This window comes from Ambystoma mexicanum, chromosome 12 (genome assembly GCF_040938575.1).
Source record: "Ambystoma mexicanum isolate Mex_15411 chromosome 12, UKY_AmexF1_1, whole genome shotgun sequence".
Taxonomy (NCBI): Eukaryota; Metazoa; Chordata; class Amphibia; order Caudata; family Ambystomatidae; genus Ambystoma; species Ambystoma mexicanum.
Genome location: NC_090936.1, coordinates 471,686,827 through 471,713,038, shown reverse-complemented (window position 1 = coordinate 471,713,038; position 26,212 = coordinate 471,686,827). Strand labels below are relative to the sequence as shown.

General features: G+C 44.1%; 1 protein-coding gene across 1 annotated transcript in view; it reads left to right on the top strand.

Moving 5' to 3' along the window:
• The window catches only part of LOC138513680 (V-type proton ATPase 116 kDa subunit a 4-like), a 4,716,919-nt gene that overhangs the window by 3,397,932 nt on the left and 1,292,775 nt on the right, over positions 1 to 26,212 (top strand). The window contains exon 22 of the mRNA XM_069628745.1: positions 25,160 to 25,282. Within this exon, the coding sequence (XP_069484846.1) occupies positions 25,160 to 25,282 (123 nt within the window). The remainder of the gene's footprint in view (positions 1 to 25,159; positions 25,283 to 26,212) is intronic.

The window sequence follows — 26,212 nt, the reverse complement described above, 5'->3', positions numbered from 1 at the left end:
AAGTATAACAAGAGCTACGCCATTGTCCCCACACCCAAGAGCAACTATTTCTGTGAATTCCAAGTGGGAAGGTGGCAACAAAGATTAGTTGATCTTTGAGAAATCAAATACTCGAATGCTACAAGAGAAAAACGAGAATAGGGCGAGACCCCTCTCGACATTCAAAAGACTAAAGAAAAAGGAAAAAAGGAAGCAAGAAATCCATCTCAAAAAGCTAAAGGCAATTTTAAAGGTGATTTAAAAACAATAGCGACAGAAGTAGTGGAGAAAGCTAGCCCAGTAAAAAACACTTGGACCATAATTGCCAAGGCAGAGGAATCAAAAGATCTGATGGACCTTTCAGTGTACTCACTAGAAAATTTTGAATCGGAACTCCTGAAAAAGGAAGAGGAAGGAGAGATAAATCGGAGCTCAGCACAAGGGGCGAACAAACTTGACACCCCGGTGAAGAAGGCTAGTCCGACAACCTTCCTGATCTTGTCAGAAAAAAGGAGGAGAATCACAAAGAACACAAGTGATGCAAGTATTCCACTCTATACCGAACCTACGACAGCCGACAACGGATGATTTAAAGATCGTAGAATTTGGAATCAAAGACTGCACTGACATTGTTTATTTACATATTACTGTGAAAGGGGTTGTAGATGCACACACCTGTATAAAGAATATTATGAAAAGAGACTATAAATAGTTTTAAGTAACCTTTTAAGGTGCGGGGGAGGAAACGTAATCCTGGCACAGGATCACAAGTACCTATCCGTACTGAGAAGAAAAAGAGGATCCATAGGTAGGAGCCCTCCCGTCCCCTGCACACTATTAGTATCCCGTGTATTAACGGTTAATAATAAATCTAAAGTCAAGCATAGGTATACAGTAATGTAAATAATTAGTCATATAATTCCAAAGCTACAAGGCGTTTCAAATTGAAGAATTTAATGGTGAAAAACCGTTTTCTTGAAAAAATGATATACATCAATAAATCTTCTGATGCTGAGACCAAAAATAAATGTCAAATGATATACAATATACTAATTTGTTTAGAACAATGTAAATCAAGTATATATACAATTACAACTAAAAAATGGCTGACGCGTTTCGGGATCCTGTCCCTTCTTCTAGAGCCAAGTGAATTGCAAACTGTAAGAGAAATAAAATGAACAAAACGTATGTCAGGTATTTTGACTAGTAAATACTCATAGATTAAAACGTTCACAAAGCATGTACTAGGGTAACGGCACGATCCATTCATTATATTAAAATACATGAAATCCTTTGGTTTATAAAGAACCACAATATACATTGTATGTACTGGGTCGATTACATATTTACCAAGAAGCACCTCTCCCAAAGAGGGAGTTGACAGTGTGACCAATAAACAATCTTTGCAGTCAATTTAACTAGATTCTAGCAAAGCTGAGGTAATCTGACACCTTAATTGTATATGTGAGTACTTCACAGGGGGGGTACCCCAGTGTAGTTGCAAAAAATAAAAAGAAGAGGTAGATACTAACCTACTTCAGGAAGTGTACTTGAAAAGGCGAAGTAACTGTTTCACGGACGTGATGTGTGGGGAACAGACTTCGAGCTTCAAACTGAATAAACAACTTCCCTGTCAAGACGGTAATCTAAATGTATAAAAAGCAAACTTATGCTGTATTAATGACATATGAACTAATGGGAACAGAACGTCATTTACAGAGTGTAATCAATAAGTAAAGGCTCTAAAATATATTGATAAAGCACTGTAAAGTTGAAACGAAGGAAAAAAAGGTGTAATCGAACTCGGAAAGTTAAACTCAGGTAGAAGGCATACCTCTCCTTACACGTGTTGTAAGGTACAAGATCGTTACAATGCTCTTGAATATGTTGTGGGCTGAAGGTGGTGCCCTGTGGTACCAAAGTCCTCCAGACACATGGGAATATCCAGTGCTATAGTGAGCACAGCCTAAAATGAGATAAATTATCACGTTCATTATAGTGAACTGTGCTAATGAGTGTGGTATTAAGGGAAATAGCAGATCATAATAAGGTGCTGCGCGGAGGGTCTTGTGCTTACCTAATGCTTAGGTACGAGTGGTGCCAAAAGTAGGTGATCCAGAGTGCACAGGGCACGCAGCTCAAAGGCTGCGTCTTAAAATATCACTCGCGAGCCGAGTCTTCAAACAATGCACAGGATACAGGCTCCGGCCGCGGGTGGACAGATGCGAGCGAAGCGTGCCTTCTCAATAGTGTAGGTGGGCTGTGCTGTCGCTAGGGAAGCCAACCCAGACTACGCACTGGTGTCTAGGGGGCTGCAAGCAATGAACACGTGTTAGAAAGTAAGAGAAATAGAAAACGGACTACATAATCTTTACGAGGACAAACCAAGTAATTCAAAGATCGGTTTGGTGCATGAGCGCCATCATGGAATGGAGTAGAAAAACCCATTACCAATCCATGTATCGAGACGAAGTTGTAACCATGAGTGATAGAATAGTGAGTACAATGGACCTTCCCTAGTAGTGATATTGATTGGATGATTCAAATCAAGAATGATAAAATGTAAAACAAAATATGGGGTAAAAAGGCACCAGAAAAAGATTGTAAAGTGGTCACAATGACGGACGGTGCAGGTTGACACTCATTGTCAATATAATTGTTGGTGTTATAAGGGAATGACCCGATGTAGAGTGAATCTTATATGAAATATCTAGCAAAATTCAACTTAACCTACCATTAATTCAGCGGGCCGGTGGACAACTCCCGGACTTAACTACTTTTAACAGGTATTCCACTGAAAATTAATGTCAACATCAAGTGCAAAGTCATTGATGGATGATGCCAGTACGAACTGCATGCATTTGTGAACAAATACAGTAAGGTAATATTAGTATAATTAATAGAAACTCAACAAAAAGTAAAAACATAATCAGTCACATGTATTTCAAGTAAAACATTTCAAGGAAAACTCCTCATTGAGTCCTCTAGGGCTGAGAGTGTCCAGGAGATCTATCCAATATTTTTCTCTGCGTGATAGGGTTGATTGGTAATCACCCCCTCTATACGATTTCTTGACAACCTCCAAAACCATGTACTTCACTTGGGCTACTGTGTGTGAAGATTGTAAAAAGTGTCTGGCTAGAGGAGATTTCACATTTTTACATCTAATGTTGGACTTGTGTTCCGTTATCCTCTCTTTCACTGCTCTAGAGGTCTGACCAACATATAATTTACCACATGGGCATTTAATGGCGTATACCACTCCTGTAGAAATACAGGTGGCAAAATCCTTCAGTTTATATTTTTTGCCAGTCAAGGGGTGTGTTACAAATTCTCCCTTAATTACATTGTTACAGTGTATACAGGCTAAGCACGGATATGTTCCTTTTTTCCTTGAGCTTAACAACATCTGTTTTTCTTTCGGAGGCTTCTCGGCTCTCACTAGCTTATCCCTCAGATTTTGTCCTCTTTTGAATGCCATCATGGGAGTTTTTGGGAATAATTCTTGTAGGAGAGGATCACTATGGAGAATACCCCAGTGCTTCTTAATACATCTTCCCACTTGAAAACTCTGTCGGGAGTATTTAGAGATATAGAGTAACGTTGTTTCTTTGCTTTTAACTTTGGGGGTCAATAGTTGTTCTTTGCTTATGGCAGAAGATCTCTCTTTAGCTTGTGTCAAAACAGAGTGAGGATAACCCCTCTTCTCAAATTTATCCAAAAGTTTAGTGCACTCCACATCAAGTCCTGCTGGGTCGGAAATGATTCTTTTAAGCCTTAGGATTTGGCTATAAGGTAGACTGTCCAACATCGATTTCGGGTGAAAACTTGAGAAGTGTAATAAATTATTCACGCCAGTTGGTTTATGGTAGACATTCGTTGATATCCGGTTGTCTTTAATTTCTAGGCAGACATCTAGGAAGTGTAGAGACGGAGCCCCTATTTCCATGGTGAACTTAATGCTATGATGTATTGTATTAAGATAATTGAGGAATGATGTTAATTCCTCCTGTGTTCCACACCAAATACCAAAAATGTCATCGATGAAACGTTTCCATAGCAGTATCTTGTCTGACCAATCAATGTTTTCCAGGACGTGAGTGTGTTCAAATTTATACATGAATGTATTAGCGTATACTGGGGCCATTGCTGACCCCATTGATGTCCCCTTAATTTGTAAATAGTAAGTTCCTTGAAATCTAAAATAGTTGTTCTTGAGAATTAGATTCAGTAAATTCATGATAAGCTGTGGATCTCCTCTAGTTGCTTGTGAATTCAAAAGTAGCCACTCTACAGACAAAATCCCTTCATCATGCGGTATAGAAGTATATAGGCTACAGACATCCATGCTAAAGAGTATGCAGTCATCACTCAATGCTCTAACTTCTTGTATACAGTTAATGAAGTCAGTGGTGTCTTTAAGATAAGTTGGAATCACTTGGATCAGTGGTTGTAGTAAACGATCAATGTATATCGCCAAAGGATCAAATATACTCTCTGTTCCGGCCACTATGGGTCTGAGGGGAGGATCATTCCGGTTTTTGTGAATTTTTGGTAGTCCGTAGAACACTGGTGTGATAGGATGTTGATTAATAAGGAACTCACTTGTTTTAATACTGATCCAATCATTTTCTACAGCTTCTCCCACTGATTTCGCGATCAATGCACGTACCTTAATGATGGGGTCTCCATCTAGCTTCATATATGTATTGGAATCATTAAGGAGTTCTAAGCATTTTTTAATGTAATCTATTGTGTCCATTATGACTATCGCTCCACCTTTATCTGCTGGTTTTATGGTAAGTTCTTCGTCCTTAGCCAACGCCTCAACATGGTCCAGTTGACATTTCTTCACATTGTGGGGTGTAGACATCTGGTAGTTGATCTGTTTTAGATCCGCAAGGACATTTTTCTCAAACAGGTTAAGGATCGAGTTCTGAACATACGGGTCAAAGTCGCTTTTGGGTCGAATCTCTAATCTATCACCTTCTGAATACCTAGTTCCCATATCTTCATCTGAGTTAAAGAAAATCTTAAGTCTCAGTTTTCTAAGAAGCCGATGAAGACATATTTTTTCTTCAAATAACGTAGTGTTATTGGTCGGGACAAAAGATAAGCCACGATTCAACATCTCAATCTGACCACTGTTGAGAATTTTCTTTGAAATGTTTACGACTAAATTCTCACTTATCTGTTCTTCCTTTTTTGGTTTATTTTGCCCTCTCCTCGTTTTTCTTTTTGTTTTTCTCTGAGTCCTAAAAAAGCACCAGAGTCGTTCGGTCTCGGTGATGTTGTTGGCGAGGTTGTTCCTGTGAAGTCCACTGGTGTGGTGGCTGTGTTCAATGGTTGTGGAGTTCTCTTCTCTGTGTCTGTGTTGGGTTTAGAAGTGCCTGGTTGTGTTGGTTCACCTATGCTACTGGAACTGCTCTCATTCCCTGAGTTAGAGGAGTCTGGATTCTTGGGTCTTGTTCTATTTTGATTGCGGTGATGATAGTACTCCTGCCAACTGTAGACAATATCGTTTAGATAATCAAAGGTATCCCTTTTAAACTTCCTGAGTTTTCTTTGTTCGATATCCGATTTATATGATGAAAGTTTGTCATTAATGACTTCCAATAGGTGTGACAGTTCTTCTGATGACTTAAATTCACTTAATTGAGTCTTCAGTGTTTCTATTTCTAGATTACATATTACATCATCAGTTGTGAAAAGAATGTTGACTGATTCCACAAATAATCTGTGCATCCTTGGATTTGACCCAACGCTAGCCGAACAGGTAGAACCAAGGCGGTTCCTGATCACTAAAGAGAGAAGCCCAGGCCTTTAAAAGGTGAACTACTCCAGAGAAGACGACATATGCACCTCCAATAGAAAGAAAATCGAGCAAACCTTAAACGTCTAGAACATTTTTGAACCCATTGGGAGTGGGCAGGATGCCCACAGGGCCCAAAACTTCCACAAAGATTACGTTTGACGTGGATAACACGAAAACTGGTCCTTCTAAGGCTTGCAAGGGGGTGGCACCACTATCAGAGGGAGGAAGATTGGTCTTGGGTTGCAGAATCTTTAGTAAGGCGCAATGAAAAAACCACCCTGGCCTCGACTGTACAAGAATAAGGAGACCTTGATGAACCCCCTAGCTCAATATAAGAACAGCAGCCAAGAACAAAAAAAATGGCATCCTGGAACACTAGAGGGTTCAATCACTTGACAAGACCTAGTGCTGTTAACCTGGGTTCTTATGATCTATTATGCCTCCAGGAAACCTGGCTGTTGAATGCACCCTACCTGGATAGGTATGATGTGATCACAGCTTTGGCTCCGAGAAGAGATGGGGGTCGTCCGTTCTCAGGTTTGTTGATAGCCCTAATAGCGGGATCGGGATGAACTTTATGAAAATTCTGTTTTCAGACTTGTACTGTCTTGCGGTTCTAGTGAACTGGATGTATGCTCCAGATTGGACTAACAATGAAAATATGGGAAATATGGTCATAACAACTTTCTACTGGAATCCACACACCCATCACAAATGAAAGCTTCCTTGAGATAATTAACAATATTATAGAAGACGTCCAGGAAAACCTCGACACTATGTACATAGTGGTTTGTGGCGACCTGAACGCTTTATGTTCGCCCCCACCGACAAGTGGGAGTGGGCAACAGTATAACTCCTCAGCCATCAAGAGAGGAAAGTTGTGGTCAGGAGCAATGAAATCCTGGGACATGCATCAACGAAAAGTGAAAGATGGTAATGCCCCAAACTTGGTCCCTACTTGGGAAAGAGGAGGCCATGCGGCAGACTTGGCCTATATGTCTCAAGTGAACTGTTACAGATTATCAAAGGATATGAGGTAATAAGACGGCGAACAGTGACCACAATCTTCTTTGTATGGTGCTGACCGCGTATACGCAACCACCTGATCAGTTCAAGTAGACGTGAACAACGGGGGAACCAATTGTGGTTAAAACCTAAAGATATCACATCTTTAACAATCTTTAACAAGGAACTAAACTATGGGTATGGAAAGGCCGGATGCCAAATTTGGTCTCATGGACTGCAGCCTTCTTCTGAACTCGTATAGTAGCAAGAAGCTCATGAACCTCAAGGTCAAAAAGGCTGGGCGTCATACCTACCATCCCATATTGGTGGGGAAACTGAGACAAATGAGGCACTTAAAGTGCAGGGCAGCCCTGTCCAATGATGGAAATCTCAAGGAACGAGCATCGAAAGCATGCAAGGAATATAAATCCTGGATCATTGCACAAAGACATATACTGATCCAACAAGACTCAGAAGAAATGTTGAGGGTCTCAAGTGAAAAAATCCAAGGATTTTTGGTCATTGATTAAACAAACGTCAACCATTGTTAAGGATATGTCATGATCTCTGCTTCCAAAAGGTCAGGGTTTTCCCAACTCCCTTGGAAGCAGATCCATAACCCAGGTTCCGAGTGCCAACCAGTCCCAATTGGGACCTTTTGGACCCAGTCCTGGCGCCAGTGGCACCAGGCTCATAAATATGCCCAGTCCCAGCGCTGGAAGCGCCGGGCTCATAATGCTTGGGTGGACTTACCTGCAGCAGACCATTCTGCTTACTTGCCTGCCAGTTGAGCCTCTGATCCTCTTCTGTTTGGAACTACTTTTCCTGTTGGGTGGGGCAGGAGCCACTCCCTAGATTCAGAACACTGGAACTCTTCTGGAAAGCAGGAACTCTTTTCTTACCTAGGCGTGGCTGTGGAAGGAGACACCTAAGCACTACAGGAGGCTATTTAAACCACACCCGATGGATGAATCTTGCTTTGCGTTATTCTGCATCCTCTGCAGCAGAACGCTCATCGTGTCTTCTGCATCTGATCCTGGGCCTAAGGAAAAAGGCTTACCATCCTGAATCCAGTCTTCCGCAACACCTATAAAGACAAGAAAGAACAGGTTAGCATTACGGTCTTCAGTGACAGCTCTTCACTTACCTGGTCCATCGGCTGTCACCAACGCCTCGCGCTGCATTCCGGCATCTGAAAGACAAAGACTTACCTACTCTTCGTGCGCTCCGGAGGTCTTCACACTGCATTCCGGCATCTGAAAGACAAAAGCTTACCAACTCTTCGCACGCTCCGGAGGCCTTCGGCATTGCATCCCGCATCTGAAAGACAAAACAAGGTGCGTTTAAAGACATTGGGGAACTTTAATACTCATGTGCCATTACTCCTTTCCACATCTAACCCAGTGGGTATTCCGGCACCCTGCAGCCGCTCCGAACTTGTACCTGCAAAATAAAAAGACAGTTAGAGCGCATCGTGAAGCAGGCAACAAGCGCTTACTTACGTGCTTCCAGGCGCTTCTATTCATCACACGGGCTCCATCTTCAACTCACTTCAGCCCGTCATCCGCCATCGCCGGAACCCTGCAAAACAAGAAACATCATTACTAAAGACTTTAAAGACATTAGAATTACTCGAAACTTACCGTTCGTGCAGTAAACGAAGGACAGCAGTCCTCTGAAGTCAAGAGGCCTGCTCCCCTTATCCAGTGAAGAAACTGGTTACAGCACCCTGCCCCGAGGCAGATGGAGAGCACGGCGTTCACTTACCTAAGGTGAGAGCGTTAACCTTTGGGGTTCTACAGGAGAAGAGAAAGGGAAGAAGAGAGAGAGACATTCAATAACCCAGTTCCTTAATCCCATATTTTCTATCTGCAGACATCTTACCCTTCGAGTCAGAAATACAGTGCACAGAGGTCCAGCCCAAAGAGCCAGCCGTGTGTTACACATCACCTTTGAAGATACGGTATACGCCCAGTCAAGACCGGCGCCTCTACGGGAATCAGGTGAGCGTTACAGAACGCAAAGCCTACCACAAAACTCCCGTCCAGGCGCTATGGAAACCTCGGATACCGACCAGCTAGCCCAGTTACTTGGGGAACTAAGGGCAGAAGTGCATGCAGCCCGTCAGGAAACGAACGCTCTAAGAAGGGAACTGATTATTTCCAAGGAGCGAACAGATGATCTCGCTAGACAATTGCTACAGTCACAAGCCGGACAGACCCCGTTACCCGCATCTGGGGGAAATCTTCCTTCTACATCCTCTATGAATCCAGTGCAGATCAACCTACCTGGGAATGTACCTCTGGCTCCGCCCGAACGATTTTCTGGTGACCCAAAGAGGTTTGCAGTATTTATCAATCAGTGCCGGTTGCATTTCTTATGCCGGCCAGCAGCCTTTCCAACTGATCAAGCTAAAGTAGCTTTCGTGCTTTCGTACCTTAGTGGCAATGCGGCAGACTGGTCGATCCCTCTAGTAAATCAAGATGATCCGGTCCTCCATGATTTACAAGCTTTTCAGCTCAGTATGGAAAAACTGTTTGCAAGACATTCACAGGGGCAGGCCTTGGACAATGAGCTTCTTTCGTTGCGACAAGGTAATCAAGACCTTTTGGCTTATATTGCGTCTTTCAACAGACTGATAGTGGAAACTCAATGGCCTGAGGACAAAAGGATTACGCTGTTTTATAGAGGTCTACGTGGAGAGCTCAAAGATGTGTTAGCCCAAGTAGTGAATCCCCCACAAGATTGTTCGGACTATATAGACTTAGTCGTTCAAATAGATCACAGACTGCAGAACAGGAAGGCCGATCGTTCCAAGTTTGATGCTCGAGTATTTTCCAAACCGCCAACTCCTTCCAAAGGAGTAGACTCCGGGAACCCATGCAAATAGGGGGTCTGAAAGGTCCTCTAACACAAAAGGAGCGGGAAAGGAGAAAACAGTTGCAATTATGCCTCTATTGCGGAAACTCAGGGCACTTTCTTCGAGACTGTCCGGTGAAACCTGCCAAGAAGGCAGTAGGAGCTGCAGTTACCAAAGTTACAAACTCTGAGCAGGGAAACGACCTCGCCCGACAAGAATAGAGGTCCTCTTGCCGAGCGTGAAAACCAGTTCCGTGACCTCGCATTTCGTGATACCTATGGTCCTCATTAGCCCTGATAATCCGGATCGATTACATGCAATTGAAGCTTACGTCGACAGCGGTGCCATCGACAATTATGTGGATCATGAAATGGTTTTGAGGATGAATCTAACTCTTTGTCCCAAGGCTGTAAAGGACGTCATTACTACGGTGGATGGTACGGAGATAGCCTCCGGGCCAGTAACGCATACCACTCAAGAGGTGACGCTAGTAAGTCAAGATGGACACCATGAGAAGATCGTGTTCGATGTGATCAAGGCCCCTCAGTTTCAGATTATTCTAGGAATACCTTGGTTAGAGAAACACAATCCTATGATCGATTGGCGAGCAAGAACGGTCCAGTTTCCAGAATGTGTCTCTACTTGTCACCCTCCACCTGGTGTTGCACTGGCAGCAATTTCTTCAGAGACTCCCCAGTTACCTCCCGAATACCTAGAATACCAAGATGTTTTCCGGAAGCATCAGGCTAACTCTCTACCTCCTCATAGGTCTTATGACTGCCAGATAGACCTGATACCTGGATCTACTCCTCCTTGTAGTAGAATTTATGCCCTCACCGAGCCTGAGAACCTTCACCTTCGACAATACCTGGATCAATACCTGGCAAATGGGTTTATTCGTCCTTCCAAGTCCCCTGCTTCTTCAGCTTTGTTCTTCGTTCCAAAAAAGGAAGGAGACCTTAGAACTTGTATAGATTATCGCTCCCTGAACCAGATCACCGTTAAGAATAGATATCCGTTACCTTTGATCCCTGAACTCCTGGACCAAGTCAGAAAAGCATGCATATATACAAAGCTGGATCTTAGAGGAGCTTACCACTTGGTACGAGTAAAAGAGGGCGATGAATGGAAGACGGCCTTCCGCACCAAGTATGGGCTATTTGAATATCAGGTCATGCCCTTCGGACTTTGCAATGCCCCGGCCGCCTTTCAATATTTTATGAACGATGTCCTCAGAGAGCTCATAGATGTGTGTGTTGTTGTTTACATTGACGACATCCTCGTTTATTCTTCATCGGAATCTGAACATCGGAAACACGTGAAAATGGTCCTCGAAAGATTGCGTCAACACAAACTTTTCGCTAAGTTGGAAAAATGTGTTTTCAACGTGACTGAAGTTGAATTCTTGGGATTCATATTATCACCTGGCGGAGTGCGTATGGATTCAAAGAAGGTCGATGCAGTTCTCAAATGGCCATCACCATCCTCCGTAAAAGGTGTGCAAAGCATGTTCGGCTTCGCTAACTTTTACCGCAGGTTTATCCCCGAATTCTCTCGAATAGTCCAGCCCATCACTGCCTTGTTAAAGAATAACAAACGTTTTGAATGGTCTACCGAGGCGGAACAAGCTTTCCAGGATTTGAAGACTAAATTTATCTCTGCACCAATCTTAAAACACCCTCGCCCCGAACTCCCCTACATCGTGGAAACTGATGCTTCAAGCCTTGCCATGGGGGCAGTTCTATCACAAAAGGACCCGGTAACCAATCAGTTGCATCCCGTGGCATTTTGGTCCCGCAAATTCTCGCCTCCTGAAATCAATTACACGATTACTGACAAGGAACTTCTGGCTATCAAGTCTGCCTTTAAGGCTTGGCGGCATTATCTGCTGGGGGCCCGACACACCGTTACTGTGATTACGGATCACCGAAACCTGCAATATTTGAAAACCGCAAAAGCCCAATCCTCTAGACAACTCCGTTGGGCATTATTCTTTGCCGAGTTTGACTTCATAATTACCTATCGACCTGGTACAAAGAACGGTAAAGCTCATGCCCTTTCTCGGATGGGAGTGGAAGAACACTTGATCAACCCTAAACCTGTACCAATCATTCCCGAACAAAGAATTCTGGGTGTAATCGCCACAGAATCCATAGAGGAAGTTAAGGATAAAGCCAGGCAACTTGTAACTCCAGCAGACATACAGAATTGGCATCTGCAGGGAAAGGACTTTGCTGTAAAGGACAACTTATTGTATTTCCAAGAACGATTATACCTACCCAGCACAGATTTACAGAAAAAAGTAATCTCTTGTTATCACGATTCTTTAATGGAAGGACATCCCGGTATGGCCAAGACCTCAGAAAAGATCAAGCGCTACTTCTGGTGGCCGTCTTGGAAAAAAGATATCAGAGACTTTATAATGTCCTGTGGAGTATGCGCCCAAAACAAGAGTCAAAAGGAAAGACCAGCAGGCCTCTTACGCCCTATTGACATCCCACCTCGCCCTTGGCATACGCTTTCTAAGGACTTCATCACCGATCTACCTCCATGCTCCGGATACAATACGATTCTAGTAATCGTGGACTTATTCTCCAAGATGGCGCATTTCATTCCGCTCGAAGGCTTGCCAACAGCAGCAACTCTGGCCCGAGAATTTCTCGAAAACATCGTCCGACTGCACGGTTTTCCTTCGGTTCTAATTTCGGATCAAGGTAGTCAATTTATTTCTCATTTTTGGCGAAGTTGCTGTCGGTCGGCTCAAATTGATGTGAGACTATCGACCAGTCACCACCCTCAGACCGACGGACAAACCGAGAGGACCAATCAAACTCTGGAACAGTATTTACGCTGCATGCTGCAACAAACTGAAAAAACTTGGAAAGACATCCTTTGGATAGCCGAATATGCCTACAATAACTCTGTCCATTCGGGAACTGGGAAAACCCCGTTTTTTCTTTTGTACGGCAGTCACCCTCGAACCTCGGAGTTGGATCCCCTCCAAGATCTTGAAACACCAGCAGTAGACTACCTGCATTCTACAATCACCCAAGCCTTTAAGGAAGCTGTTTCTCACCTTCAAAGGGCTAAAGAACAATACAAGAAAGGAGCAGATCAACATCGGAAGGAAGCCCCTCAATATCAAGTAGGGGATCAAGTCTGGTTATCCACCAAATATCTACCTCTAAAAGGGCCACGCACATTCAACCCAAGATACCTTGGTCCCTATTCCATCACTACCATAGTAAACCCAGTTGCGGTCAAGTTGGACTTGCCCCCGCACATGAAGATACATCCGGTCTTCCACGTCTCTCTATTAAAACCTGTGCAACCTCAAACCCGACTAACTAAATCTCCAAAACCTATCCTAGTTGATGGAGAACTCGAGTTTGAAGTCAAAAGCATTCTGGACTCCAAGATTTCCAAATCTAAACTATTTTACCTAATTGACTGGAAAGGCTACGGCCCCCAAGAGAGATCCTGGGAACCTGCTGAATATGTCCACGCTCCTCGCCTAATCAAAAGATTTCACCGAACATTTCCTGACAAGCCAAAACCCCCGGAGAAGCCCGGTTTGGGAGGGGCCTTGAGGGGGGGTACTGTCATGATCTCTGCTTCCAAAAGGTCAGGGTTTTCCCAACTCCCTTGGAAGCAGATCCATAAACCAGGTTCCGAGTGCCAACCAGTCCCAATTGGGACCTTTTGGACCCAGTCCTGGCGCCAGTGGCACCAGGCTCATAAATATGCCCAGTCCCAGCGCTGGAAGCGCCGGGCTCATAATGCTTGGGTGGACTTACCTGCAGCAGACCATGCTGCTTACTTGCCTGCCAGTTGAGTCTCTAATCCTCTTCTGTTAGGAACTACTTTTCCTGTTGGGTGGGGCAGGAGCCACTCCCTAGATTCAGAACACTGGAACTCTTCTGGAAAGCAGGAACTCTTTTCTTACCTAGGCATGGCTGTGGAAGGAGGTACCTAAGCACTACAGGAGGCTATTTAAACCACACCCGATGGATGAATCTTGCTTTGCGTTATTCTGCATCCTCTGCAGCAGAACGCTCATCGTGTCTTCTGCATCTGATCCTGGGCCTAAGGAAAAAGGCTTACCATCCTGAATCCAGTCTTCAGCAACACCTATAAAGACAAGAAAGAACAGGTTAGCATTACGGTCTTCAGTGACAGCTCTTCACTTACCTGGTCCATCGGCTGTCACCAACGCCTCGCGCTGCATTCCGGCATCTGAAAGACAAAGGCTTACCTACTCTTCGTGCGCTCCGGAGGTCTTCACACTGCATTCCGGCATCTGAAAGACAAAAGCTTACCAACTCTTCGCACGCTCCGGAGGCCTTCGGCGCTGCATCCCGCATCTGAAAGACAAAACAAGGTGCGTTTAAAGACATTGGGGAACTTTAATACTCACGTGCCATTACTCCTTTCCACATCTAACCCAGTGGGTATTCCGGCACCCTGCAGCCGCTCCGAACTTGTACCTGCAAAATAAAAAGGCAGTTAGAGCGCATCGTGAAGCAGGCAACAAGCGCTTACTTACGTGCTTCCAGGCGCTTCTATTCATCACACGGGCTCCATCTTCAACTCACTTCAGCCCGTCATCCGCCATCGCCGGAACCCTGCAAAACAAGAAACATCATTACTAAAGACTTTAAAGACATTAGAATTACTCGAAACTTACCGTTCGTGCAGTAAACGACGGACAGCAGTCCTCTGAAGTCAAGAGGCCTGCTCCCCTTATCCAGTGAAGAAACTGGTTACAGCACCCTGCCCCGAGGCAGATGGAGAGCACGGCGTTCACTTACCTAAGGTGAGAGCGTTAACCTTTGGGGTTCTACAGGAGAAGAGAAAGGGAAGAAGAGAGAGAGAGACATTCAATAACCCAGTTCCTTAATCCCATATTTTCTATCTGCAGACATCTTACCCTTCGAGTCAGAAATACAGTGCACAGAGGTCCAGCCCAAAGAGCCAGCCGTGTGTTACACATCACCTTTGAAGATACGGTATACGCCCAGTCAAGACCGGCGCCTCTACGGGAATCAGGTGAGCGTTACAGGATATCCAACAAAATTACGTGAGTGAACAAGTTTGGAATGCTCATTACTCAGACCTTTATCAGGGCCTAACATTCATAGCCCAAAATGTTACAACGCCGTACAAGGAGAAGGCCTGGGCATTCCAATATGACATGGAAGACATTCTGCAAAAGATCCTCAAGTTAAATCCATCAAAAGCACCTGGTCCGGACAGACCCACTAACATAATGCTGAGAGAAAACCCTGAAGAATGGTCAGTCTTCATACATGCAGTATTTACGAATGTCTCCCAACAAAGGGCTATACCAGAGTAATGGAAATCTGAGACAATAGTCCCTATCCTTAAAAAAGGGGCCAAGGACGACCCTAGAAATTACAGGCCTATCGCGTTATTGGACGTGATAGGCAAGATTTTTGAGTCCTTCTTACTGGAGAAGTTCCTTGAATGGATCAAGGTGTCTGATTCAATTGATCCACTCCGAACGGGATTTGTAAAATCGGTAGGAACTGCAGCAAATATCCTACTTAACATCTTGAAAGACAAATCCCATCAAGGCAAAGGAAAGATCTTTATTGCATTTGTGGACCTTGTTCAGTCCTTTGATCGGGTGGATCATAATTTGCTGTGGGCAAAACTAGAGGAAAGGAACTGTCCTGAAGATATAATGGAGCCTCTGATTGCCCTCCACATAGACACCAAGATAAGAGTCTGATTAAATTGAGCAGGCTTATTTTCTTCAGCAATCACTTGCGCATTCTCAATGTCACTGGGCCTAGTAAGATCACTGTTTTGTTCTCCCCTGTTCCCCTCCCTTTCCTTGTCGTGCTCTGAAACACTTGTGTACGAGCACGATAGAAAATATCAATCAATCCCAACTTTGAGGAGTAAAGCAGGGGTGCCCTTTGGCCCCTGCAATTTACATCTTCTTTATCTCAGACATCCAGCGATTTGAACCTCAGTTGAGATCTTTTCCATCTACCATCGGAGATGAGAAAGTCACAAGTCTATTATATAGCAAAGAAACACGCAAATTGGGGATTCTAGTTGTAGAATATGCGAAGATCCAGACGCAACAGAGTTTCTGAAACACTTGACTTTAAGTTGTCACAGCCTGAGGAAAGAACGTGAGCACTGTCTAGGGTCCAACCTGAGAATACACCTTCAGAAGCGTTGACGACTGGTGGCGAATTCTGATCGAAGGCGAGAAAATTGCCATCAACATAGCCCTTGTAAAACTGACAATAGTGATCCTCAAGATTCTTGAGGCCTTACTGCAGGCTGGAAAAACAGCAAAGGAGTAAGTAGATCTCAAATTTACAGACTATTCCGACCATCAAGAATGGGGTGAGAAAACTTAATGGAAATGTATTAAGGACCCTGGTAGGAAGCAAAACTTACCCGAGGCCTTGTTATCCTGTGATTTGATTACTCTAGTCGGACCTCTTTGGAAATGGGAACAGTGTTTTTTTGTTTTTTACTGTGTGAAATCAGATGGGATAAGGGCTTTCGATTTGTAAACCAAACTGACCTTTAAAAAAAAAAATGCAGACGATCTCATACTGATTGTTCAAACCAAAATAGGTCTGCAATGGCAGCTGGATAGTTTACAGAGGTACGTAAACCTGAATCGGTTGGAGATAAATCAAGAAAAAACAAAAATTGCCTTTCCAACAAGGAACCTGAAGAAAGAGCCCTTTACATGGACCTTGGGGGCAAACAATAGAAAAGTTTGAAACATTCAAATACCTGGGAGTAATCATAAATAACAGCAAAGTGGAGACCACCTTACAATAAGCTCTATTATTAAAAGCAAAAACGCTGGCAACCCAGGCAAAACTCATGGACAAAAAATATGGTTGATTCTCGCTTATGGCAGCCATCAAATTCTACAAAGGCAAGGTGGTGCCCGCACCAACATACAGTGTGTAGGCAGCTCCTGACATTCCGAAGAGGTTATGGCAAAAACATGAAGGCATTGTGTGGAAAAGAATCTTAAATTTGCCAAATACAACACCAGTCTCTATAGTCCGAAGAGGATTAGGCCTTCTGTCACTCTACGCTACAGTAGAATGGAAAGGGCTGGCTCTATTTAGCAAGGTGATCTTGAAGTTAAACCGAGAAATGACGAAAGGATCCTCCGCTTTGCTAACAAAGTGGGCCAAAAATAACAGGGAAAAACTGGAAGAGATTGGCTGCAACATGGAGGTCCTGATGACCAACCCTATGAGAGTCAAAAGGAAACTCATGGAGCTCGACTGGATCACTGAGGAGAAACCAGGGGCCTACAAGCTTTTGGTGATCTGCCATCTAACACCAGGAAGCTAAATCAGCATGATTCTAACAAACGAGATCAAGGATATTCGGGGCTTGAGCCCATCTAAGGGTTGTAGATTCTGCATGAACTCCGGTGAAGTGGAAACAATCAAGCACGTGATGATGGTTTGCACTGATTTGACCACAGAGTGTGATCTTCTTAACTGCTCATGAGAAAGTTCAGAACAATGGGCGATGAGTGCCGATGGGCGGCCTTGATCAACGCGATAAAACATCTTGGGTTGTTGCTGCTGTATCTTTTATACAGAAGGTTTTTACACCTGGAACTTAATATGGGTGGAGAAACGAGGCTAAGTTGAGCCCTGATCTAACAGTCTGTAAGATCAGAGAATGGAAGCATCGAGAGGTCCAGATCGTGAGGCTTGGGTAGCTTGGGACTTGCAAGCTTTAGATGGCTCAAACTTTCCCTTTATATGGAACTTTCTCTCTCCTTCCTTTTTTTGAGGGGAGTGAAAATACGGGAAGGAATTATAACAAGAACTTGGTTGAAGTGAAATAGTATTGTGAAGTGATGAAGTTTGAAATGGGATTTTCTTTTCTTTTTGTAAAAATTGCAGTGCAATTAAATCAAATAAATTTTAAAAAAGGAAGAGAATCTCACCTTCTTTCCAGGGTGTTCGTTTTTCAGTTATATTTTGAGTCATTTATTTTTTAGCTGGTTGGCGATCCTGGTTTCCCTTATTGGGTGTTTCTATAGGAAATTATCGTACTGTCCTAAACCTAAACACATAAATATACATTGTGTGAGGTACAGGTCAATAATGTTCTGGCAGTAAATATGTTAGACCCTATTCTGTGAAGTAACCCAAGAAGAATTCCTCACCTTACTTGAGGAAGGAAATAAGTTTTTCTCCAGCATTAGATCTTTCATGGATTCACATGCTGTGAATATTCCCTGTCGCCAGACTGGGAACACCCCGTACCTTAATTTAGTAATTTTCCTATGGAGTGTCCCATCAATGTCGTTGTGGGGGATTTAGGCAGCATCAATGAGACGTCGAGTGTATACCTCTGACCAGCAGCTTCCCCTCAGATTTCAATCATCTTCCAAGCTGTTGGCATCCCTCACTTTTCTCCCGTGTGAGAAAATTGACATTTCTTCAAGAAAATCTTTCTTCAAATTTCGTATTTCGGGTCTTCCGATGGCGAAAATACTTCGGTTTCCAGCTCCACCATGGAAACTTAAGGACCGAAAAAGTCCTTGTTTAGGCCATGTGAGGCCTGCGGCTTCTGAGGGAGCCAGGCACTTGGAGTGCCTTTACTGTCTTTACCCGAACCATTCAGCTGACGGATGCAACATCTACCAAGGGTCCTCTCAGAAGACAGACAGAAATCAATGCCTTATCTGTTGGCTCAATGAAGGGACCTATCCGGCGTCAGAGGTTGGCTCGTCAGAGTGGGAGAGCAACCACTCTCTCTGATAAGAGGTCACCGTCACGACAGAGGTCCAGGTCTGAGGAACCGGTGGCTAAAAAGCAGAGGACAGATGAGGCTAAATTGTCTTCGGGCCCTGCCAAGGCCAAACGCTCATGTCTAGTGGTGAAAAGTCCCACGCAGGGTTTAAGCACCTTTCTAAGGGTACTTCATCAAAGTCACCGTCGGACAAGCCAAGAGAAGGGCTTGCACCCATCCTCAAAATATGCAGACTCAACCCGGAAATCTCCTTCGTCGACAGATAAACCTAAAACCAGCCTGGCTAGGACATCCTTCTCAACCTCGTCAGTGAAAAAATCTACGTTGATGAGCAGCAAAAAAACACTACTCGTCGTCAGAATCATGCAGATCTTCCTCCAATCACGTGTCATCTTCAAGACATCACTCAACGACCAAATCTACAATGGTATCGACCACGACGACAACATCTTTTTTGTCAGGGTATAAGGCTCATCTCCAGTCGATGACCACCTTGACGGCGACTACCTCACCGACGACCACCCCTTTGACAAAGAAAAAAAAAAAAAAATCATTCGCTGAGAAGCCGACGCGTCCATCATCCACCAGGTTGGAGTTTTCAGAATTGGAAGCCAATGTGTAGTCCCCTAAAGGTATATTAAAAACCCCCATCTGGGACTACAATACAGCGTGACCAGGCTTCCCTGGAAATGTCCCCAATTGAAAACCCAGTTGTTATGCTAGAAGATATTCTGCAGCATGAGATCACGTGGGACTTCGAGCCTCCTCCATGTGAATGCCAAGGGGTTTGTGAATCAGATCCTGAGGAAGGAACTTCCGAGGCTCCCATTCATGGGCCATTTACAGTGGTTGACATGTCTAAGTTCTCAGGCACCTTCTCAACCATCTACATCGGCAGGACTAGGAGGTATGCAAACGCAATATTCCCTCATAAATCCTCAATCTCCGCTATCCATGCAGGTCCTTTCCACACTACAATTTCTACTAGGTCAGCTTGACACCAGACTCCTCAAACTCCAACAATCCATCCTTATGGAGGCCCACAGGTTATCCCTCAACAGCGGGATGCACCTTACCCTGTTCGAGACCAGGGCGCACGGCCTAGGAGGCAAAATCCTCCTAGACATCCTCCTCCACCACCCCCACATACATTTAGTCCACGAAGGAGGGAACAAGAGGGTGAAAGGGTGAATTGGTCAACACAGACAAGGACACTGATCCAAGAGATATGACTTCCACCGCCTCCTCATCTCTAAGGAGAGCTGACACATGGGACACAGATCCAAACCAAGACACACCAGGGATCCCGGCTCAACCTTCACCCCCGGTTGATATCGGAGCACTCAACTCCAAGATGGGGAAAGCAGGCCAAGAGTTTGGCCTTATTCCGGATGAAGAGAAAGATCGTTTCCTCTTTGACCATATGGGAAAAAGATGAAAGGCAGTTTTTTCCATTCCTATTCTGGATGACTTGCGGCAGGAGGGCCTCCATACCATGAAACATCCCTTTACGAAGCCGTGGTGAAAGGAAGGTTGGAAAAGAAGTTTAAGGTTCCAGATTACACTCCAAAATGCCTTACTTCACAACCAACCCCAGAATCAGTGGTCTCAGCTGCAGCAAGCTGTAATGCCCAAACAGCATAGGTGTGCCACTCCTCCGGACAATGACAATAGAAAAATTAATGCCTTTGGTAAGAAGGTTCTCACCATTGGAGTGACAATGGTAAAAGCAGCCAATTCCCTGGCTATTGTTGCACGATACGATCATGAAATGTGGCACCGTTTGGCCCCTCTATTGGAAAACGTGCCAGAACAAGGAAAGGAGGCTATGCTGTTGGTGCGAGAAGGAGGAGAGGTGTCAAATCACAGCATCAATATAGATGCAGACCTGGCCGAAACCTGCATTAAACAGATCGGCATTAGGGTAGTCCTTAGGCACCAGGCGTGGCTACGCTGCACAGAATTTTTCAAGGATGTGCAGAACAAAGTTATTGATATGCCGTGCAAAGGTGAAAATATATTCAGCGACAACATAGACAAAGCCCTTAAGGCCATGAAGGCAGACTCATACACGGTTAAATCTCTCACTGCTCTGCAAACCAGGAGATCCTTTTGCTCCTTTCGAGGAGTCTTGGGTAACCTAAGATTCTCAGGCTCTAGAGACAGCAAGGGCTACAGTAGACAGATATTATTCTCAGGGCTACAGGCGCAGTTACCAATCCTCCCAGTGCAATAGAGATTACCACGGGCAAAGAAAGCACAGATCTTCCACCTCCCAGAGAAGTCAGAGTAAGACAACAATGACTGCCGCAAGGTCAGTCAAGTAGGAGGAAATGTGACGTTCTAGCTCAATGAGTGACAATCTATAACTACCGACCGATGGGTGCTAAATGCAATCCAGTATGGCCACTTGTTGGAGTTCAAGCGCCCATAGTTTCCAATCCCCCAATAAAGGTATCTCACTCACACCATCACATTTTACCGCACCAGATAGTTCACATGCTTAGAAAAAGCCAGCTAAAAGATGCCTCTCTCAGCAAGAGAAAGGGGAGTGTATTCAAGGTACTTTGTGAAAAAAAACAGATGGCAAGTGGCGCCCGATTTTGGCCCCAAGGCTACTGAACAAAAAACAAAAATTCAAATTGGTAACGCTGCTAGAGGTAATAAGAGCGGTGCAGCTGCACAAGTTCCTCATGGCTCTAGACCTCAAGGACGCCTACTTCCATGTGCCAATACACCCAAGGCACCGGAATTACCTAGGCGAAATACCTAGTAGGCAAAAGCCATTATCAATTTCGGGTTCTACCATTCGGCCCAAAATCAGCACCCAGGACATTCACAAAGTGCCTGGCGCCAGTAGCAACCTTCCTCGCAAGCAAGGCCACCACGTTTACCCATACTTGCACGATTGGTTAATTTGAGGATCGACATACCAACAGGCTTTATCGTCTCAACAAAACAGATGCTGCTCCAAGAATTGGGCTTTACCATCAACTATACGAAATCCTGTACAGTTCCCTCAAAGATCCTGGTTTTCCTGGGGGCACAATTCCTTACAAGCCACAATCTGGTCAAACCTTCTGCGGAAAGAGTCACAAGATTGCTATGTCTAGTGGGCTCATTTACACCAAACAAGATAGTCACAGTCTGCTCATACATGGCTCTTCTGGGAACCATGTCCTCTTGCATTCCGCTGATTTCCCACTGTCGCCTTCACATGCGGCCAGCGCAATAATTCCTCGCAACCAGATGGTCCCAAATCCAGGGTTCCTGGTCAGATAAGGTAAACATCTCCCAGTCTCTGTCAGACGCTCTGAAGTGGTGGACACACCCCTTCAACATCAGGAAATGAATGCCACTGGTTCAGCCGAATTTCCAACTCACCATTGTGACCGATGCCTCCCTAGTGCGATGGAGTGCTCATTTAGACCAGCACCAGGTCAAAGGCCTCTGGTCACCCGAAGAGACCTTAATACACATCAATGTACTAGAGTTGGGAGCAGTACACCGGGATATCAAATTCTTTCTCCCCCTAATCGAGAACACGGTGGTACATGTCCTCACCGACAACACAACCACAATGTTTTACCTGCGGAAGCAAGGTGGGATGCGTTCAAACGCCTTATCCCAGGAAGCACAAACCACCTAGCATTCAACCATCCGGCACAATATTCTGATTCAGATCTTCCACTTACCAGGGATGCAGAACAAGCAAGCAGATACCCTCAGCAGGGACTCCTCGCAGACACACGAGTGGCAACTGCACAGCAGCCAGATAACCAAAATGTTCTCAAGGTGGGGGCACCGCCTCTGGACCTCTTTGCCAGTCTCGACAACAAACAATGGCACAAATTCCCCAGCATGATTCCGCATCCAGACTCTCAAGGGGACACATTTGCCTTCCCTTGGAACAGGGTGTTAGCTTACACGTTTCCTGCCTTTCCTTTCATAAGGTAAACCATATGAATGATTTGCAGGCTTCTTGAAGGATAATCTTGATACACCCCGTACTGGCCCAGGCAGACCTGGTTCTCCGACCTGCTTCAGTTGCCAGTGGACAATCCGATTTACCTAGGGTCCCAGGCAAATCTTCTATCCCAGAACAACGGGATGATATTTCATCACAACCAAGGCTCTCTCAAGTTGACGGCATGGCTCCGGACCACTCCGAATTCAGAAATCTGAATATCCCTCAGGAGTGCCGTCACATCCTAGTTACAGCAATAGCCCCATCCACCAACATCTCCTATATCTGAAAGTGGAAAAGATTCTGTGCATGGTGAGCCCAGCAGCCTGATCTGCAGCCAGCTCCTTCCTTATCTGCTGAAATTAGCTACAGAAGGTCTGGCAGTCTCTTCCATCAAAGTGCACTTATCGGCGATCTCCAGATTTACATGCAAAAGAACATCATCTCTGCTCTACAGTGACAGGCTCATTAAACATTTCTTGAAAGGCCTTTTTCATACCTTTCCACTGAAGAAAAGGATTCCACCTGTATGAAGCCTAAACCTGGTCTTGGCAGGACTTATGAAACCTCCATTCGAACCCATGTCAACAACCCACATCAAGTTTCTATCTTGGAAGGTGGCTTTTTTGGTGGCCATTACGTCTTTTAGACGGGTTTCAGAGCTCCAAGCCTTGGTTATTGATTCTCCCCATCTTCGGTTCATGGAAGACAAAGGTGGTCCGCTCCAGGAACCCGCTTTTCATTCCTAAAGTACCAATCTGAATTTCATAAAAATGCTGCCACCAGTCTAAAATGTTTCCCCAAATGCCTCTTCTCCAGCAGTTAAGACACTGCACTCTCTGGATGTCAAAAGAGCATTGAAATATTACTTGGATCGCACAAAATCGTTTAGATCCTCTAAGCAACTCTTCGTAGCCTTTGGGCCATCCAACAAAGATCCATATCGAAACAGGGCATTTCAAGATGGGTTGCATCTACAATATCCTTCTGCCACGCAAAGTCCAACAGGCCGTTACAATCAACCCCCAGAGCACACTACACGAGAGCCATAGCTGCCTCGGCCGCTCTCTGGTCTGGGGTACCCATTAGAGACATTTACCAAGCGGCAACATGGGCGGTGCCCCACACTTTCACCAGGCACTACTGCTTACACCAGCAGCACGCTGAGGATGTGCAGATGTGACAGGCAGTCCTTCAATGAGTGTTTCAGTAAGGTAAGCCCCGCAGTTTGAGTTGTTCCTGTTCTCTACTTTACATATGTACGATTTTGCTTTAATGTACACATCTTCATAATATTTAACTTGTGTTTGCCTGGTTTACACCTCCAAGCATGTATACGGCTACACAATCTATTCACAGCATGTGACTCCATGAACGATCTAATGCTGGAGAAGGAAGTAGTTCATCTGTAACTCCATTTCCCCAGCGTTGGTATCTTTCAATGCAACCTCCGACTTCCCCCTCTCAGGCAAACATCAGTTATAGGAAAGCCTCCAGCTGGAATGGTTCAAATCTCAGGGGAAGCTGCTGGGGCATAGCTATACACCCGATGTCCCATTGGTGCTGGCAAAAGCACCCACAACGACATTAATGGGACACTCAGGGTGTCAAACGTTTTTTCCGGTGGGTGGTCATAATTTCGAAAAAAAAATGTCGACAGACAAAAAGGTCGACAAAAAAATGTCGAAAAAAAAATGTCGACTTTCGTTTTTTTTAATTATATATTTATTTTAGGGGTTCGGGAGTTAAAAAAAGGGAAAAATTAAAAAAAAAATTAAAAAAAGGGGGTTGGGGGAACCCCCCCCATTTAAAAAAAAAATGCATTGAAAAAAAAAGTCGACATTTTTTTTCGACATTTTTTTTTCGATATTTTGACTTTCGACATTTTTGTTGTCGAAATTATCACTGTAAACCGTTTTTTCCATAGGAAAATTACTAAGTTAAAGTTACCGGGGTTTCCCAGCCTGAGGGTTGGGAATATTCACAGCATGTGAATCCATGAAAGTTATCTTTGCTGGAGAAATGGAGTTACAGGTAAAACTACTCTCTTCTCGGTTGTTTATGGCGTCCGAGTGTTTTGCCGTCATTTTGACCATAAAAATAACGCATCTGACATCAGGGACATCATCTGTGCATGCAAGGACCTCACACGCGCCCTGTGGTGGCATGTTTAGGTTTTCATTTTCAAAATATTTTTGTATTTCCCCAGCCCCTGATAATAGGGAAAACCCACTAGTATGCTTGGGCACAACAGATACAAAAACAATGTTGCTTTCTGTTTGTGAACAAACTCTTCATGCAAATAGCTCTATAAGTGACAGTTTCCTTTTAATAGATGGAGGCACCAATAGCTCTGACCAGTAGCTCTGACCAGTGACTGGCACAATGAGTTTCTTCAAATTCCAAGCACCCTAAATATTTAGTTTTCTTAGGATGTGCACACTTAATATGTTCACGAAGGTCTGCTTTTTATTGAGCAGAAGAATATACGGATGAGTTTTTTAAGTTGAATCATTTTGGTTAAAGTAATAATCAAATTGTTGCCATTTAATTAAGAATTGGTAAATAATCCGCGTTTTTTTTAGATAAGCACATCTTCACTGCAGAAATTAAATCTTTTGTTATATATCATAGACTGTGGGCCTAACAGAAAGTAAGATCAATGTATGCTTTTATAATCCAGTCGGATGAACTTGATGGTCTGTAATTATATTTTTGCTTGTTTTTACTTTGCCTATAACAGGATTTATCTGAAAAGTCATCCCATGACTCAATCAGTGAAAATGAGGATGAATCACAAGACAAAGATGTCACTGACCCTGTGGCTGAGGGCTCAACAGCTAATCAAGAGGCGCATACTGAAAAGGTATTTTGAGGGAGGGTATAAAGGAATGTTTTCGACATACATAAAAGTAAACATTAACTAGGTTTTCATCAGATCATTCAGAACCACATGAAAATGATACTTGTGGATTCATCATTGGCCACAACATTAATAACCGCATATGGGAAGTTGGAGATGGCACCATCTTTTGGACAAAGACATGCAGCCAAAAAGATTATCCGCAGCAAGAACCACCAGAAGACCAGCTTTTCAAGCCAGGACAAAGCAGAGACAGAACCCTTTTGGCTTACTCTCATCCATCAAGCCACAGCCCAACACCTGGGTCAGGGAGCTTGCAAGATAAGACTTCGGGTCAGTATCTTCTTATAAAATGAAACACAGAACAGTAAGAAGTATGCAATCTGATACCGCCAGGTCAACAATAGACAAACTATAACGGTTCAGTCTAGCATTAAAGGGATGGTCTAGTAAAAATGTTTATTTCAAAAATAGATAGGCCACATAAAAAAAAATACTAGCATCCTCTGTTTTAAAACTTCCTATGTAAAATTTTGATCTATTCAAGCTCAAAATTCGAAAAAGCAAGCACAGGGGCGCAGCCATTTTGTGAAATGGAGGCCCTCCTGTGCTGGCTTTTGCGGCACTAATGAAGGAAAAGCCAGCCAGCTGTAGTAAACAAAGGCTACCGCTGGGTGGCTTTCCCTTCATTAGTGCCGGGACTCGGAGGACGTGGACCGGAGTCCAGAGCAGGAAAGCTGCAGCTGAATCTTGGTAAGTGCCATTTATTTTTTTTACAAAAAATAAGCACTAGCTGCAGTTTTTTTTCTAAGTTTTCCGGGCTGGAGGAGCCCGGAAAACTTAGAAATAAAACCGCAGCTTTAAAAACGTTGTATTTATGTTTGCGGTCGCTTTTGAAGCGACCGCAAACATAAATACAACGTTATTGTGTTG